General features: G+C 37.2%; 1 protein-coding gene across 3 annotated transcripts in view; it reads right to left on the bottom strand.

Annotated features, from left to right (window-relative positions):
* ITGAV (integrin subunit alpha V) overlaps positions 1–19,079 on the bottom strand; it is an 85,819-nt gene that overhangs the window by 52,252 nt on the left and 14,488 nt on the right. For all 3 annotated transcript variants that reach the window (XM_032638408.1, XM_032638410.1, XM_032638409.1), the window contains exon 3: positions 640–731. In XM_032638408.1, the coding sequence (XP_032494299.1) occupies positions 640–731 (92 nt within the window). The remainder of the gene's footprint in view (positions 1–639; positions 732–19,079) is intronic.

A 19,079-nucleotide genomic window follows, 5' to 3' on the forward strand; every position in this document is an offset into this window, starting at 1 on the left:
AAGGGGAAAACCAGAAAAGTACAGAGTCCCAGGAGCCAAGGAAAGAAAAGTATTTCAAAAAGCATGGGTCAAATGACCTTGTTGAATGGTTTTGAGGGGGCAAGAAAAGTATTCTTGACCTGCAAGTCAAGGATGACCCTGCCCATACCTACCTGAGCCTGACAGGAGGGGTTGGGAAGAGGATGGGAAGTGAGGAAGTGGAGATGGTTACTGTAGAAACCACTTTCAACAAGTCTTTGAAAAGGGGAGCAAAGGAAGGGGACTGTAGCAGAGGGGACGATGAGGCAAAGGCAGGGGTGTTTTATTCGTAAGGAGAGGAGGTACTAGGGCATTTAATTAATCAACGGCACATTATTCCTAAACCTGGCTGGACAGAAACAAACTGATGGGAACCACCGAGTAGGGCAAAAAAAAATGGACAATGTAGGAATGAAGGTGAAAGTAGCAAAAGCCAAGTCTGTGAAGGGTGAGAGAGAGGGTATCCTTAGAAGGGGTGGCCTTTGATCAGAGCTAAGTTATCTGATTAAACTCTCTGCCCTTTAGCACACTGAATTTTACTATCAGCTTTCAAGCATAAAACTTCCTGTGTTCCCACATAAATTGACTGAAGTTAACTTATTAAATATCTAAAACACTTACCAAAATTTTATCCTGTTTTGACCTCACAGATGCTCCAAACCACTGATGGGACTTAAACTCCAACGGATCATCCTTGGCATAATCTCTATTGCCTAAAATAAAATTAAATTAAGTTAAAAAATAATTTAAAAAAAAAACTGTGAGGGGTGAGAAACAAAATATTCTTACTTAGTATAACATAGTTTCTTTCAATCCAACCAGGTTTATGACTAGTGTGCCTTTGATTAATCAAATAGTACACTGGCTATTTATCTCATATACTTTACACACATTGGGGATTTCCAACTAATTAGAAAAAATAAAACACAGGATGACTTAGAAGTGTCTCAGATTTGTTATTAATCCTACCAATTATCATAATGCAGATTTGTTATTAATCCTACCAATTATCATAATGCAGAAGTGAAAAAGTAACAGCACGTGAAATTTTCCAGTTGCTAAATTGTAAGCAAATTAACTATTAAACAAACACTTATGATTACCTTCTGTACTCCCAGAACTTCTTTCTGTGGCATGAAGATATTTACAAAAATAGAAGGCTATGAAACACCTTTATAGAACACTAGCTAACACTTAGTCAAAGACTAAAGACTTAGTAAAACACTTAGCTAACACTACACTAACATTTAGTAAAAGACTAAGATCTTACCAATGACATTATAACGTGAGTCAGAACCCAGAACACATGATTTGGCTGGTTGGAAAAAGAATTTGATTTGGCACACTACATGCAAACACTTATTTTTCAGCCTACATTATTGAGGAAATTATTCCTGATATACCAGGCACTCATGTAAAGCACTGTAGATTTAAAAAGATAAAGATAAAAATCTTTTCCATGAGAAAGCTCTTGATCTGGTCAATGAAAAAATTACAGAAATATATGCATAAAGTATTTGGGGAAGGAGAGACTGTTTTTAAAGTCCAGTCTGTTCCTCTTAAAATCTGTTTATAATAATCATTCCTTATAAACATATATTTCAATAATTGTATTGGACAAATACATCAGACAAGTGTCAATTTTAAGAATGCCAGCCAACATGTTAATATCATCCAAAGGTTTGGTTAAATCTACTCCCTAAACCCCACCCATCTAAGGTAGTGCTTATGGTTATTCAATTCCATTCTGAGGACTTAAGACCAATTGAAGAGTTATACATAATTAATGATCATTTCAATAATGCCAGATGTCATCTAGGCAAGATGCAAGGTGTTAACATATTAGTTGTACTATTCTTTGAACATTTTCATTGTTTTGCAAAAAAAATTTTAATGTGTCAATTTCCAAAGTCCTCTATCTGTAGTCTAAACACCACTCACTGTTTTTTGTCAGTGGTCACAAAGGCACCATTTACTAGTAAAGGGAGGGAGGAAGGAGGAACAAACCAGCTAGTACATGCCTTTTACCATGTGAATCAAGGTTTCCCAACAGTAGCTGGCTTGCCTTTGAAGCCTATGTTCACATGCCTACCTCACACATCAGTGACCTATAGATCACCTAACAGTTCACGTGCTCCCTTACATTTCCCATCCTCCCATAGTTAGGTTAAAGCCACATAACTCATTTTCATCAATAAAATGAGTTCTGCTAAGAGCAGAAGTGGCATGTGTCCCTTCCAATTCAAGTCAGTTAAGAGTGGATATGAGTTCAGTAGTCATCAAGGAAATGCAAATCAAAACCACAATAAGGTATCATCTCATATCAATTAAGGCGGCTATTATCAGGAGATATGGAGAAAAGGGAACCCTGATACACTGTTGGCTGGCAATGTAAATTGGTGCAGCCATTATGGAAAACAGTAGGGAGGCTACTCAAGAAATTAAAGACAGAACTATTGTATGATCCAGCAATCCCACTCCAGGTATATATCTGAAGGAAATGATACCACTACCTTGAAGAGACCTCTGTACTCCCATGTTCACTGAAGCATTATTCACAATAGTCAAGGTGTGAAGCAACCTAAATGTCTATGGTCAAGTGAATGAAAAAAAGAAAATGTGGTATATAATTAAAATGGAATATTATTCAACCTTAAGAGAAGAAGTCCTACCATGTGCACCAACATGGATGGACCTAGAAGACATTATGATAAGTGAAATAAGCGAGACACAGAAAGACAAACACTTCATTATCACTTATATGTGAAATCCCAAATTGTCATTTCATTTTAAAAAACAAAATAAAACAAAAACAGTGGATAGGTATTCTCCATGTTTTCTTTCTCCCAGCCATGAGGTTGAAAGAATAGATGGTGTGGAATCCCTTAATGGAAGCAGCCTCAGTCCAAGTTTCTAAACCACCAAGAATAGCCAAATGACCTACACAAGATGATGACATGAGCAAGAAATTATCCTTTTTTAAGTGATTGAGATCTGGGTATTTGTTTGTATATTAAAAACAAAACAAAACCATGTTGCTACTGCAGTATAGCCTAGCACAGTTTGAGTAATATATGTTCTAAAAACAAAATGCTATATCCAAAATGGACTAACCTACAACTACAAAGAAGCTCAGCCCTTGGAAGAATTGGATTCAATTAATAGGTTTTTCAAGGATTTTAGCCATAAAATATATGCTTACAAGTTATTTAATAGGATTTTTTAAAAATTCCACTGCAAGCTAACTGTGTTCTCTCACTGTTACTGGATTTCTATTCTATTCTTTTCTACAAAGGAAATAAAGGCATTTTCCCCCCTTACATTAATGAAGCAGGAGAAATACAGTATGACAGTGAAACAGTCGGTGCTTGGAGGGATTCACTTCTATTCATTGTCCCTTGAGACCATAAGCATCATGATAAACTCAGGTAAGCTTAGCCTGAGGGAACTGACTTTATGATCTAATGTATCTGAACAAAAAGTACAGCATTATCACAACTGCTACCTCCTGCTTCTGCTTTCATTTAAAACAGCCTTTTCAGCAAGACCCTAAAGATGTTAAAGCAGAAGCAAAACTTTTCTATATTAGAGGAAATCTTCCATGAACGAAAGTACCATATTAGAGAGGTGGTACTCACATTAATTTAAGACTCCATGTATTTCCTCATACTCTAAAACTTCGATTCAGAAAAAAAAGAGAGAGATGTAGGGACTTCCCTTGTGGCGCAGTGGTTAAGAATCCACCTGCCAGTGCAGGGGACACGAGTTCGACCCCTGGTCTGGGAGGATCCCACATGCCATGGAGCAACTAAGCCCATACGCCACAACTACTGAGCCTGTGCTCTAGAGCCCGCGTGCCGCAACTACTGAGCCCGCATGCTGCAACTACTGAAGCCCGCGCACCTGGAGCCCGTGCTCCACAACAAGAGAAGCCACCACAATGAGAAGCCCATGCACCGCAATGAAGAGTAGCCCCCGCTTGCCGCAACTAGAGAAAGCCCGTGCACAGCAACGAAGACGCAACACAGCCAAAAATAAATAAATAAATAAATAAATTTATTTGTTAAAAAAAAAAAAAAAGACACGCAGACCCAACATCACTATATTCTTGCCAATACAATATTCCTGCCTACAAGACACCTGGTATAGTTTCCTCAAAAATGTCAATGTCATGAAAGACAAAAAAAGTAAGATTCATGATTAAAAGAGAACAATCTATGGTAACCCAATGCAAGATATGATCTTTGATTGAATCTTGTGTCTGAAGAAATTTTTCAAGTCCATTTTTCAATGGACTTTAATGGACTTTATTAGATAACAGTATTGTAATAATGACATATTTCTAGTATGTGATGATGACAGTACTGTGGTTATATAAGGGGAAGTCCCAGTTATGAGGAACTGCCTGCTGAAGTGTTTTGAGGTTAAGTTTCACAATGTCTGCAAGAATACTTGAATCTAGGTGAAGGGTATACTGTTCATTGTATTACAGTTTCAAATTTTCTGTAAGTTTAAAATTTTTCAAAATAAAAGTACAGCAGTTAGCAAGTACAGATATTATGTACTATAAGGCCAACAACAGAATATCTTCTACTTCTCTTTATTTGCACTCTTTATTATATTTACTCTAATAATAATCATTAAAAATATTACAAAACAAATGAAAACATAAAACACAAAATAAAGCCATATGTAAAGATGAATCTAAATACCACCATCCCACCATAAAGAAATATCCTCTGCTCACATTTTAGTGTCTATTCTTAAACACTTGTTTTAGGAATACATGCATATCCTTTTATGCAAAGTAGATATTAAGCCAATATTTAAAAATATTCAAGCTATTACTATACATGTAAATGTATATACTTTTTTCCCTGTAACAATATGTCAGTAAGAGTAGATCTACAGCACCGTTTTCATTGTTGTTGAGTACAACATTATACAGCTGTACAGCAGTTTATTTAATCAACCCCCGTATCTCCTTCAGTTTCAAGTTTAGGAATATTTCTATTTTGATTTAAGAGACTTACATATTCCCTCAAAGTCACACCTACTTACTCTTCCAATATACACGGAAGTTCATTATAAGCTATCTGAGCATGAGCTCTTTGCTAAATGAAGATGATAAACCTTCTGGAAAATGGTATGTAATATAGAATATTATTCTAATGGCTAAATTTTAATCAAGGTTCCAAGATAAACTTATTTCTATATGTAAGAGTTCCCTTACCCTGAGTCCCCAGTCCCTTACACAAGCCCTGTAGGCCTCTGTACCCAAGGGCCACTGACCTAGAAAACCTTTTTGCTTCCATGTTTGATCCAAACCCTAACTGAAAAGTCAGGTGTAGCTGTCCATGACCCTAACACATGATGAAATGGTAGTCTGCCCCTGAAGGAAATATCTGATACAAGGGACAGTCATGGGAACAAGTAATTACAGTGGAGCAATGGTAGAGGACTGTGTAAAGAGTAATGGGAAAAGGGTAGCAGAGTACAAGTGAGGGAATGCTTTCTGGGCCAAGAGAAGATTCTACGCAAAGAAACAAAGGAGTGGATATTCTTGGATTTTTTAGAGACTTGTGAGTTGTTCACTGTGACTAGAGAAAAGGGTCTAGAGGGGAACAGTGGTCAAGAGCTTTCATGCAACGCTAAGAGTGGACTTCGTGGCATTTCTGAATTGCCCTCTATGCTAAGCAATTTTTCTTCAGTTATATTTCTGAAAGGAGGAAGAGAAGTTTCCTCTGTAAGATGTTATCCCATTCTCTTCCTACTACTTTGAAAAACTGCTTCCATAGATTCTAGTTTTCCTAAACAAATGGACTTTTCTCTAAATTTGTAAGTGGTGGCATAGGACGCTGCTATGCATGGTCAGGTATTATGTGCTTCTCATTGCTACCATGTTCTATGTCCTGTTTTTTTAAAAAAACCATCAAAAACATCCCCTACCATTATGATTATGGTTATCTGCCTTTGTGGACATCAGGTTTAGCTTAAGCTAAAAAAATGTCCTGGAAAATAAGTAGAAATTTTACATATATTTTGGTTTTATTTTTATCATCAAGTATTATGGAGCATAAAAATCCATAGTTCTTTCCAATATGGCAAGCAATTTACCCACAGCATTTAAGAAAAATGAAGCAGCACCAGTCCAAGGTGAAAAAGCACCAGGCAATATGGCTCTTTTTGATTAAAAAGTATATTTGAAAAACCAAGACAACAGCCGTATCTTACAGCATCCAGTGATTAAAGGTGTTTTCAATTACATTAACAAACACAAGAAGTCAAATGTATTTGGCTATAATGCATTGGCATATATTGGCATCCAAAACTTAGTCAACAGTTTTCCAAAAAATATGTTATCACCCATTGCTTTGAACGCCTTCAGCTTCAACAGGGTCACAACCTCAAATTACCATCTTTTTAAGAAGTTTGCTCAATGGGAAGTTCTTCTTTACCAATCAGAACTTTTTTTTCCAGAGACCAAGTCTTAAAATACCCAATTCAACCTCAGGCAGAAGTTTCACTCAGAGGAAGTGTGAATAGAGGTGGGTGGGGAGAAAGAAAAGGAAAGCCTGTTCTCCAAACACACTGACAAGAAGTTCATTCATGACCTGGCTGAAACTGGCAGCTAATCCAGGGCACATGACGGAAGTAAATATTTTGAGTCACAGCCCTGAGTCACCATTTCGAGTGATGCCGGAACTCCCCGGCACCATGCCACCAACCTTGAAAGGGATACAGAATACAGACAACTGCAGAAATTCCAGTGCTGAAGGAAATGCTTCCTCAGGGAACAGTCAAGAAAGAACAATGATTTCTGTCCATAATTCTGTAAAACACCTTGAAATATTAGCTCTGATCTCCCAAGTAAATTAAAAGGAAAAAGAGTGTCTCACACAATGGCAAAAATGAGAAGAAATTGCCCCGTATTATGTAAATTAACATAAGACTCCATACTATCACTTTCGGAAATTCATAGAAGAAAATGCTGCTAGAGAATCTTAAAGTTAATTAGCAAGTACATCACCAGAGACTTGAAAATTTAACACCTATTTTGGTCGGCTTTTAAACTTGCCAGTTGCACTTTATCAGACTCCCATGATTGAAGACTTCAGGACAGAAGCATATTGGATAACGCAAACTGTCATAGCTTTAGACTCTGCCCGCTGATTAGTAACCAACTCCTCTCATTTTTTTCTCATTTCCTCCAAGTGTTTGAAAAGACACTGTCGAACATTTAACTTGCTGGAGAATTACAGGAGATGCTTATTTTTAAGACAAAGTTACCTTATCACCCTAAAGCTACATTTCTTTGTTTCTTCTTTTCATGCCTAAAGAATATCCTTGGGAACAACAAGACTACATCACCTTTTTTGAAAAGGCCAAAGGCCAGAAGAATGCCAAAACATTAGAAAAGCAAAACAGTAAACTTTTATTTGGAAGTGACCTGTGTATTTAGTCATTCAGCTCCCATTTGTTACTTTACGAATAATGATGTAGGTCCTCAGAGGGCTTAATTTTGCCCCAAAAAAGTGGCTATTAAAACGATGTAATGTACAGCATGGTGACTATAGTTAATAATACTGTGCTGCATATTTGAAAGTGGCTAAGAGAGCAGATCTCAAAAGTTCTCACCACAAGAAAAAAATATTTTGTAACTATGAACGGTGATAGATGTTAACTGACTTATTGTGCCCATCATATTGCAATATATATAAATATCAAATCATGATGTTGTATACCTGAAACTAGTATGTCAATTATACCTCAATTAAAAAAAAATGCCATCCCATATTCACCCTTTAATAAAATAGACAATTTGCAGTGTTCCTTAAGCAGCTTTTTACCTCAAACCTCACTTTTGCTCAGTCACACTTCCTATAACAAATTTGCCTGAAAGAAAAATCTCCCAATATGGTTTACTTATTTATGTGAAAATTAACAGGACAGAGAAAGAAATCTCTTTGATCATTCAGTTAAATAAATAAATCACAGGTAACTCCTATGTCTAAATGAATGGAATATAGCAGTTAAATGAGACAGATAGGTCCCTGCTTTCAAGGGAGAGAAATAATAAAGAATTACATAAGATATTTTCAGAGTTACAAATACTATAAAAGAAATATGAGAGAAAATGAAAAAGTAGTCAGACAGCTGCTAGTATCATGTATTTGTAACATAATGCTATTGTGAAATAATGTATTTCATTGACTCAGAGCTGCAAATATTCAGATATCAACATCTTTGAAATATGAATGTGTATTACAGTCAATGGTAACGTAATTATAACTAGCAGCATTTGTCAGTAATACCTAAATAGCACATTTTAACATCAGTGGGGGTGTAATTGGGCAGTGGCTGGCATTGAACATGAGGTTTCTTTTTAGAGAGTGATAGAAATGCTCTGGAATTAGATTATAATAATATCTGCAAAACTCTATAATTATGTACCCTTAAAACAGGTGAATATTATGATAAATTATATCTCAATAAAACTGTTTTTAAAAGATGACAAACTTGTCAGGTAGAAAAGCAGCTGCCACATAACAGAAATGCATGTATATAATAAAGACTTTTTCAAAATTAACAAAAAAACCCAAACAGATGCATTCAGAAGGGAAATAGACCAAGAATACAAATAGACAATACAAAACAAAAACACAGAAAGAGCTAATAAACATATGAGAAAAGACTTAACCTCATTAGAAATCAGAAATGCAAGTTAAAACAAGATAAATGTTTCACCCACCAAACTAAGAAAGATTATATCAAGTTCGGTTCAGAGATAGGTTGTATCGATGTTTTCCTACTTCGCAAATATCTATCAAATGTACGTTAAAAAACACATCCCGGGGCTTCCCTGGTGGCGCAGTGGTTGAGAGTCCGCCTGCCGATGCAGGGGACGCGGGTTCGTGCCCCGGTCTGGGAGGATCCCGCGTGCCGCGGAGCGGCTGGGCCCGTGAGCCATGGCCGCTGGGCCTGCGCGTCCGGAGCCTGTCCTCCGCGACGGGAGAGGCCACAACAGTGAGAGGCCCGCGTAACGCATAAAAAAAAAAAAAAAAAAAAAAAAAAAAAAAAACACATCCCTTTGACTTCCAAATTTCATTTTTAGAAATTAATCCTAATAATTTAAAATATGAACAAACACTTAATAAACATGCTCAAAGCACCGTTATAATAGATTTTAAAAACAGCAAAAAAATCTATCTCCAACACAATAGGACATAAATTGAGTAAATTATAATTTTACATATTTATACACACAGACACACACACACACACAAACAGTATATACAAAGGCCACAAGGTACATGCACAAACATGTTATACACACCCATCCAAATATATCCTATGGCCATTGATTTCCTGGGTGATGGGACTCGGGAGATTTTTATTTCCTTTTGGCCCCTCGAAGTTTTCTCATTTTTTCAGTCAATGAATATGCATTATTTGCATGTTTTAAAAGGTTAAAAAAAAAAAGTAGTGTGGATACGTATCCAATAATCTTCACATACAAAAGCTTAGTTACAAGCTTCCACATCCCCTCTTAATTAACTTTGTTTACATTTTCATCTCCCACACATAAAAGTTTTAGTTCATGAAATTCAAGAACATTTAAATTGAGCAGGCTCCTCCTAGCAATTTTTATAAGCATTATTCTTCCTATATTCAATAAGCATTATACTTCCTAGTACTCAAACTACTAGAGTAGAATACTGTGAAAAATAATTCATTAAAAAAATCAAAATTCCAGATATTACTGAAGATCAAAATGGAGGTTAATAACTTCTTTGACTTAGTAAGAAAATACAGTTTCTTAATTTACGAAACTCTGAAAGACAATATGCAGTGGTTAGGTATCAGTATTAATGCAATGATGATTTGCTGTATAACTTTAAAGTGTCTTTAAATGTCTCTAGAAGCATAATTGCATTGACTTAAAATAAGAAGAGATAAAGGTCTCTAAATCCAGTGTTTGGGTCCACAGACTATTGAAAAACTAATCACTTGTGAATCTAAAAATAAGTTCTTAAATCACAGTCTATGAACATGAGAAAGTGATACTAATTTACCTAGAGCTATCCAAAAACATCTTTTATATAAAATTAGATATAACTGTTTTCTAAAAGCAAACAAGAAGAGTCAGAAAAGTAGAGCCAGAAAAAAATATGATGAAGCTCATTTCACTGGGGACTGGCACTTATTTATTTATTGAATTATTACCACCACAGGGAACAGAGAATCAAAATCTACCTCTCCTTCCATGAGCAATTCTGATGCTTCTCATGGAGCCAGCACAAAGAATACAGGCCCTTTGAAAACACCCACTGCTCCATCAATGCTGGTTTGTTTCCTCTTAGTAATGAGAAGGAAATGATCCTGAAAGCATCTAACATTTTAAAACAAAAACTCTTTACTAAAGTTAAAAAAAAAAAAAAAACCCAAGTCAATGTTAAGTCTTAAAATAATGGGTGTGAGTCAGGTCAAAATGAGCCAGGAAGAGGATAAGTTTAAAGGAATATATGAACTCAGTTTTGGTAAAACATTTAAAATGTTAAAATACCAACTAACTGCATGAGTTAAAATAACAACTAACTAGTAATAAAGGAATTGGATTAATTGATTTCTAGGTTGCCTGACAGTTCTCCAATTGTATAATTCTCTACTGGGGAACAACAGATTATATCAGGAGAAACAGTTTCATTAAAAAAACACACACATATATATAATTCTTTAGTATAAATTTATTTTGTATTAACAAAGGGAAGGGAGACTATTTTTCTCTGTGTTCTTTAACTTTCTAATTTGCAGGACTGTTGCAACTGGACAGATATCTAGACACCACTCTGAAAGATAGAAAATTCACCTAGAGAACAAAAGCAAACTTCGGAGGCTGTTTTTGAGATGGCCTGATTGTTTTAATTGCAATGAGCTGGCAACTGTATGGCAGAGAGGCCAGAGAGCAGCTAAGTTTTCTATTTTCTATTAAATACAAAGCGCTGTAATATCCAGAAAATATTCCACAGCATCTTTCTTGACTGGAAAATTGGCATGGCCAGGGTTTTCCCAGCCTACGGCCAAGCCCTTAGGGGAACAGGTAATAAGTGTTCCAGCAAGCCATTTGGGTGGCAGGGCAGTGATCTGACTTCTGACCTTCTCTAGAACAGATATTGTTGGTGAGAGGTGACATCCATTCACTGAATTTGGAACATAAACATAGGCGCTTCTCCTTTTATTAAGGGACGTATTTAACAATCATGCAGGCAAGCCCATCTTTTTACACAAAGAGACTTTGACTGTGCCAGGTGCTACATGTTCTCCTCTGTCAGTGCACATCATCAGTCTACCTTTTGAGAAAAGACTTACTATTAAGAAAACTGGGCAATGGTCAGTCTGTTAGCAACATCTGCTTCCTAAAAAAGGAAAGCATGCTGCAAGGAGAAGATTTTCCCAAATGCCACCATAACAGAGGTTACAACACAAACCAAGATATTATCCATTTAAGAATATCCACAATTATCTTTAGTTTTTTTCCTTTTCCATAATCATTCACTTCCCCACAACTGTAGTATGGGCATGATGTAAACTATCCTTTCTTCATTTGTACACTGCTTCATCGCTTATAAAGTACCTTCATAGACATTATCTCATTAAATGCACATGACAAACTTGAAGGGTAGGTATTATGCTTATTTGACAGATGGGAAAAAGTGAGGCTGGCAAACTTAAATCACTTGCCCAAGGTCGCATCTAGTGCGTGTCAGAGCTTGAATCTGAGCCTTCACCTTCTAGTTTGCGTTCCCCATAACCATAGAACCAAAGCAAAAACAACAAGAGAGGGAACAAGGCTGACTTACATAAGCATGGTTGTGCCTAAAGTAGCTTATAGTATAACCAATATGAAACAAAATATTTAAAAGGGCACTGTGGTAACAGAATAATCCCCCCCCACCCCGCCACCCAAAGATGTCCAAGTCCTAACCCCTGGAAACTTACATTTGAATATGTGACCTTACATGGCAAGAGGGACATTGCAGGTGTGATTAAATTAAGGGGCTTGAAATGAAAGGTTACTCCAGATTTTCTCGGTAGGTCTGATATAGTCACAACCGGGAGGCAGAAGAGTCAGTGTCAGAGTGGTGTAGCCTGAGAAAGATTCAACCAGCTACTGCTGGCTTTAACAACGGAGGAAGGGGCTACAAGCCAAGGAAGGTTGGTGGCCTCTAGAAGTTAGAAAAGGCATGAAAACAGATTCTTCCCTAGAGCCCCCAAGAGGAATGCAGCACTGCAGACATCTTGATTTTGGCCCAATGAGACAGCTGACCTTCAGAACTGAAGATAATAAATTTGTGTTGTTTTAATTAAGCCTCCAAGATTATAGTAACTTGTTATGACAACAATAAGAAACTAATTGAGGCATGAAGACAAAATTGAGATAACAGACTATCCCTAGCCTGCTACATAAATATTCTTGATATTGTTTTGTATACCAACATTATACAGTTTTAGAATATTTTTACTTCCTAAAATACATAGATCATTAATCCTTAAACTAAAGCAGATTTGCTTAAGTTCTACTTTTCCACATCTACATTCAGATAAATTGTGTTTTCTACATGACAATCATCTTCTTTTTTAGGAGTAGGGGAATAAGATACATCCTACTATGTATAAAATAAGCTATAAGGATATACTGTACAGCACGGTGAATATTGCCAATATTTTATAATAACTATAAATGGAGTATGATCTTTAAAAATTGTGAATCAGGGCTTCCCTGGTGGCGCAGTGGTTGAGAGTCCGCCTGCCGATGCAGGGGACACGGGTTCGTGCCCCGGTCTGGGGGGATCCCACATGCCGCGGAGCGGCTGGGCCCGTGGGCCATGGCCGCTGAGCCTGCGCGTCCGGAGCCTGTCCTCCGCAACGGGAGAGGCCACGGCAGTGAGAGGCCCGCGTAACGCATAAAAAAAAAAAAAAAAAAAAAAAAAAAAAAAAAAATTGTGAATCACTATGTTATACATCCGAAATGTATATAATATTGTAAATCAACTATACCTTAATTTTTAAAAAAAAATCATCTTAGTACAAAACAAACAAATCATACTCCAAAATGACCTTTTAATTTTCACTAATTCAACAGTGTTTCCAAGTTCAGATTATTCTGTCAATTTAGGGGAAAATCAGTTTTCAGCCATTATGCAAACCTTGGTTAAAACCTACAAATTTTGTGGAGTCACTAGATGAAGGGGTTTAAAAATTCAAGTGGGCAACTAGTATTTTGAAGCAAGATATAATATTTCAATCACTATACGGGCATGTAAAATAAGACACTAGGTTTCCCTTTTTAACACCGTAATTGTGGTTTTCTTTACATATTACATCAAGAAAATCAGCAGGAAAAAGAAAAAGAAGACAAGTCACACAAAAGGACACAACTAGAAATGTAATAAAGTTCATGTTTAGAAGTTAACAAAACAAAACAAAAAAGACAAGCAAAAGTCAAAAGCTTGAAAGAAAATTAACAGAGAGCATGTTTGGGAACTAAGTTTCACAAATCCATGAAACAAGAAATTTTAGACCGAGGTTTCCTTTTATTCCTGCAGACTCAGTAATGCACAAATACCATTCAAAAATCAAAGCACTAAGTAAGCTTACCATCTTGGATTGAATTTTCTGCTAAATTAAACTGTTCATCGCAGAACCCTACATTTTCCCTTAATTTTTTAAAAGGCATGTCTACAATATTTTGGAGATATCCACATGATAATATTCATTATTTCATGTAACTTGTATAATTCTACCAAAAATAATGACTAAGAAAATTAACAGAATGGGTACTGAAAGTGTTACTTTCTCTGTAATGGTCACATCAAATCTACTTAGCATGGCAAGGAACCAAGATCTACCCGCTGAGCTCTAGATCCTTTTATTTTTAATACAATGCTCTTATGTGTGTTAGTCTTGATGGTGAATTTATTTGATTGGACTGCTGGTTTATAATATCTTTTTAAAGTTCATTTAGCTCCTCCCTCAGTTTACTTCCAGCTTCATTTCTCAACATGCTCTCAACTCCCTCACATTGCACATATAAATCTTATAGATAGATGCATATACGCAGGTCACATGGAATTGATTTTCCTTCATAAACATCTTTTACTAATCTATGCATATATTGTTTCCTCTGCCTGGAACCCTCTTCCACATCTGGTGAATTCTACCTCATCATTTTAGGGTAAAGCTACCTAAAATATCACCAACCGATCTGGGAAGCCTTCCTCAAAGGCCCCAAGCAGAATTAGATACTTTCCAGGTATGCCTCATTTATTTTGGTATAAATCTATTTGTGTCTACTTCTCAGAGTTAAAATGAAGTAAATTTAGATTGGTCTTCCAAACATATTTCTGAAATCTTCCTTCCTCTCCCTCTACCCAAAATCATGCCCTGGAGTAAGAAGAAAAGCACACTGAAAATATTCATCTTTCCTTGTTAAGAGCTAAGAAACTAAGTGTTACACTATTCTAATACCAAAATCCAGACTTTCTTCCTTAGCTACTACTACATGTCTTAATGCATGTGACGACCCACAATAAAATGGCCTAACAAATTATACATCGCCTAATATCTAGGTACATCTTTGGTAAACAGAACATAAAATTGGTCCATGAATTATTGATCAGTAACAGATACTCACTGGATTTGTAAAGGATGTTTTCTGACTAGTATCTTTTTTTCCAGCCCAAAAGAGAAAAAGGTACTCTCTTACTGCTATTCTTTTTCTTCTTTTGAAGGACCCTAAGTTTTAGTTCTCTAAACAAGCTCTAATCTATCATTTCTTAGCTGTGCCAGATAAGATAGACTTTTTCTGACTTTCATAGGCATATGGCTTAGACTCAGTCAGATACTACCATAAAAGCTTTGAATCTCTAGCAAGTGATGCAGAGAGCCAGGGATGGGTAAGAAATTATTCCCATGGTGTTGCCCCATAGTCAGTAAGAGCAATTCCAATAGCAATAAAACCCTACACTACTGGTTCCTCTGTTAGCTTCTCTTGCCCATTTTTCAGAAAGCTATCAAGTTACCAATATTCTGCCAATAAATTCCTATTCAGCAAAATTTAGCCAAAGTCAATTTTTATTGCTTTGCACGAAGAACCCAACACCTGCATGCAATAAACACACATATACAACCTACCATATGCCAGACACTTCTCCATACACTAGCACACAATGGTGAGCAGAAACACATCCGTTCCCTCTCTGGAGTTTACAGTCTAATCAGGAAAACAAACACATCATAAGATAACCAGAAAAAAAAAGAAAAGAAAACAAGCATAAATTTCAGCTAAATGAAGAAAAAGAGCTGTACTTAGTGCACTGACAGCCTGTATAGCAGAACCTGATCTAAAAGGAAGAAGAAAGAAATGGGAAAGGACATTGATAATATACTATTTAACGCCAAGCATTTATAGTATCTCCAAAAAGTACCTTACTCTAAAACATTTTATTGTGATCCTGGAGCTAGCTGAAGTTTGTTCTTTTTACAGGAAGGGATAAAGTCATTATTCTGTTTTTTCTAAAGAGAAATAGCCCAAGAAACAAATGAGCCTAGAGCAGTACTTCGAACAGTTACAAACTTCAAATGTTGATGCAACAACTATCAGGAAGTCTTCTCGGGGCTCAACTAAACTTTCAGACTCACAAAACTACCAAAGGCCACACACATCACCAATCTATTTAGAGGCTATAGTACAGAACCAGGCATAACCTCCCCGATGAGAGTCCTTACATGAACTTCCCTGTGCAGCAATACACACAGCTGTCCAGAGCTCTCCTCTTTGCCTCATCAGGAGACAGCTCAGATATGAAGAAACAAGATCTGGTGGGTACAGCAGCTACCCATGCCTCAAAGCCTCCTGCCCCATAGGAATGGTATCTCTTGTAATGACCCCATAGCCAGAGCTTCCAGAGTTCCCGCAAAGGACATGCCAGTTGTAAGAGTCACTGCACTCAGGGAACTCCAAAGCTATGGCTTCCCCATCAGGTATTTATTAGTCTATTTACAGTTTCTCCCAGTTTAAATGCAATATACCAACCAGGGGCTTATTCTTAGCATAAGCAATGATACCTAGTCACTTAGCCACTCAGGACCTGGTAAAACAGAACAAGAAGCTTAACAGAAGATCGAGTTGGCATACAGAATAGGAAAGGGCTTTAATAACCATTTTCCAAACGCTGACTACTGATAATTTTACTCAACTTTAATATCCCGACGTGTATTATTCAGTTAGGCTGCATTACACTATAGTAACAAGCATCCCCAGTATCTATTATTCAAAAATAACAAAGGATTATTTTATACACATACATCGTGGGTCAGTAAGAGTCTAACCTTTATGTCTTCCTCACTCAGAGACCCAGGCTGAGGGAGGTTCTATTATTTACACTATCACTACTCACTATGGCATATGGTAAGAGAAGAAGCAGAACAATGCCCCAACTCCTAAACACCTCCACCCATCAATGACACACTTCTGCTCATGTTTCATTGGCTAGCAAAAGTCACAGGGGCTTACCGAAATTCGAGGCTATTCCCAGAAATATGATACTAATGAATAGTTGTAATATCTACCATATCATGTAAGAGATAATTTAAATAAAATAATTTTATAAATTTTACTTCCCAAATATTAAAAACATGAGGATGGAGCCCTTTTAAGCACTAAAGTCTCCTCTGGATTCAGAAACACAATAAAGTAGAGAAAATAAGCTAACTAATTGAAACTTTTCATGATCACCCTGGGAATGTAGTACCGCTGTGGAAAGGTAGGTAATTTTCCCAAGGTAACACTGGAAGAATGGCAGAGTCTGGATTTGAACCCAGGCCTGTGTGACTCCATGGCCTATTTCTTTTTCATGACACAACAATGTATAGCAAATATGGATGGAGTGAATGAAGAAAGAAGAGTTAAAGGGTAAACTCCACAAGGGTATCAAGAAGGTTAGGAGGCAGGGAACTATATTCAATATCCTGTGACAAACCATAATGGGAAAGAATATGAAAAAGAATACATACATATGTATAACTGGGTCACTTTGCTGTACAGAAGAAATTAACACAATATTGTAAATCAACTATACTTCAATAAAAATTTTTTTAAAAAGGTTAGGAGGAGTAAGGGGACAAGATATCAATAGTTTCAGACAGGCAAAGAGTGGAGACATTAAATAAGGAAGGAATGAAGAGTGAGGTGAATTATAAGAGAAAGGTTCAATAAGATGAGGGATCAAGTATCCACTGAAGGAGGCTGCCACCAGCGATTTCAGTTCGGGCCACTGCTGGGCTGGGCTTAGGGAGCTGCCAGATTGAAATGGCTGAGCATGGGAAGTGATGAAGAGAGACACCGTGTTCAATACCCTGCTTGTGAAGAAAAGGAGAAAGGAAAATGGCTAAAAGAAGACACATGCTCAAGGGAAAGCTGTTTTGATTAGTTTTCCAGGTAGGAAAAATTTAACCATGTTTGAAAGTTCAAAAAAAAAAAAAAAAGAAGGGAGCAGGGGAAGAGCAGGAACATAGAGTTAAATGAGAAGGTTCCTGAGAAGGGAGAAGTAATAAAAATATAAAACAGCTTGGGCTTCCCTGGTGGCGCAGTGGTTGAGAGTCCGCCTGCCAATGCAGGGGACACGGGTTCGTGCCCCGGTCCGGGAAGATCCCACATGCCGCAGAGCGGCTGGGCCCGTGGGCCATGGCCGCTGGGCCTGCGCGTCTGGAGCCTGTGCTCTGCAATGGCAGAGGCTGCAGCAGTGAGAGGCCCGCGTACCGCAAAAAAAAACAAGAAACAAAACAAAAAAAACCCCAGCTTATACTAAGTGAGCCGTGATAGTGTGCCCAGTCCCTACACTAAGCACTTTACATGTCTTAACACATGTAAATCAACTCATTCCATTTAATGCATTCCTATGGAGCAGGGTTGATGGCGTCAGTCAGGGAGAGGGTAGTAACCTGTTAGTAACTTGTGCAAGTTAAACCGCTGTAAACGACAGGGCTGGGGCTTGAGTCCCAGGCAGTTTGCCTTCAGAAACCACATTTATCCACTCAGTTACTGTCTCCCAACACAAGACAGGGGCAAGGGAGAGAAAGAGGGAAAAGCCACTATCTCCCTCGAGATAACGGAGAAGATAAAAGGCATCAGTGGGGCAGAGATGTTTATGTGTTTGGGCTCAGATGGGACAGAGGTGTGAGAAAAGTTCAGGTGGATTCTGTAAGTTGTAAGCATTTCTTCCACAGTCAAGACACAGTCTAATGGTGCTGTGTCCAGATATATGTTCATGACTAGATTATTGAAAACTATATTCTCCTTTTTTCTTAAATTCAAACACTATTTGGATAAAAATTCCAATGTAAAAAATGCAGTCAATTTGTATATTCTTTTCATAAGAGAAGTCTCAGAGGTTATACAAAATGATTAAGAGAAATATCATAAGGACAAAAAGAGAATAGAACAAAAAATCCGTATTTGTAAACATATAACGAAAGGACTTTAGTTATATCCTCACTATAGAAAAAGCTCTTATGATTCATTCATCCATCTATTCAATTTATTGGGTACCACTTGTGCCAGGCACCAGGCATTGTTCTAGGCCCTGGGATTTCAGCAGTGAACAAAACAGATAAAAACTATCCCGGTGGAATACATATCCTAATTGAAAGAAAGAGGAATTAACTAAAAATAAATAACTTCTATAGCAATGTGAGTACTAAGGAAAAAATAAAGCTGAAAAGTGGATGGAAGCACAAAGTGGGAAAGGGGGAACTGGCATTTTAAATAAGCTGGTCAGAGCATTACTAAGAAGATGACACTTGAGCAATTCCCACAGGAGGTGGTGGAGAGGCACCCAATGTACACTGGAGGGATCAATGCTCCAGGCAGCGGGAACAGTCCAGGGGAAGGCAAGGTGGAAATATGCCTACTGTTCACAAGCCACTGCAAGGAGCTCCAGTGAGGCTGGAAGAGCATGAAGGAGGGGAGAACACTAGAAGATGAAGGTAAAGATAGAAAT

Source organism: Phocoena sinus, chromosome 7 (genome assembly GCF_008692025.1).
Source record: "Phocoena sinus isolate mPhoSin1 chromosome 7, mPhoSin1.pri, whole genome shotgun sequence".
NCBI classification, from domain to species: Eukaryota; Metazoa; Chordata; class Mammalia; order Artiodactyla; family Phocoenidae; genus Phocoena; species Phocoena sinus.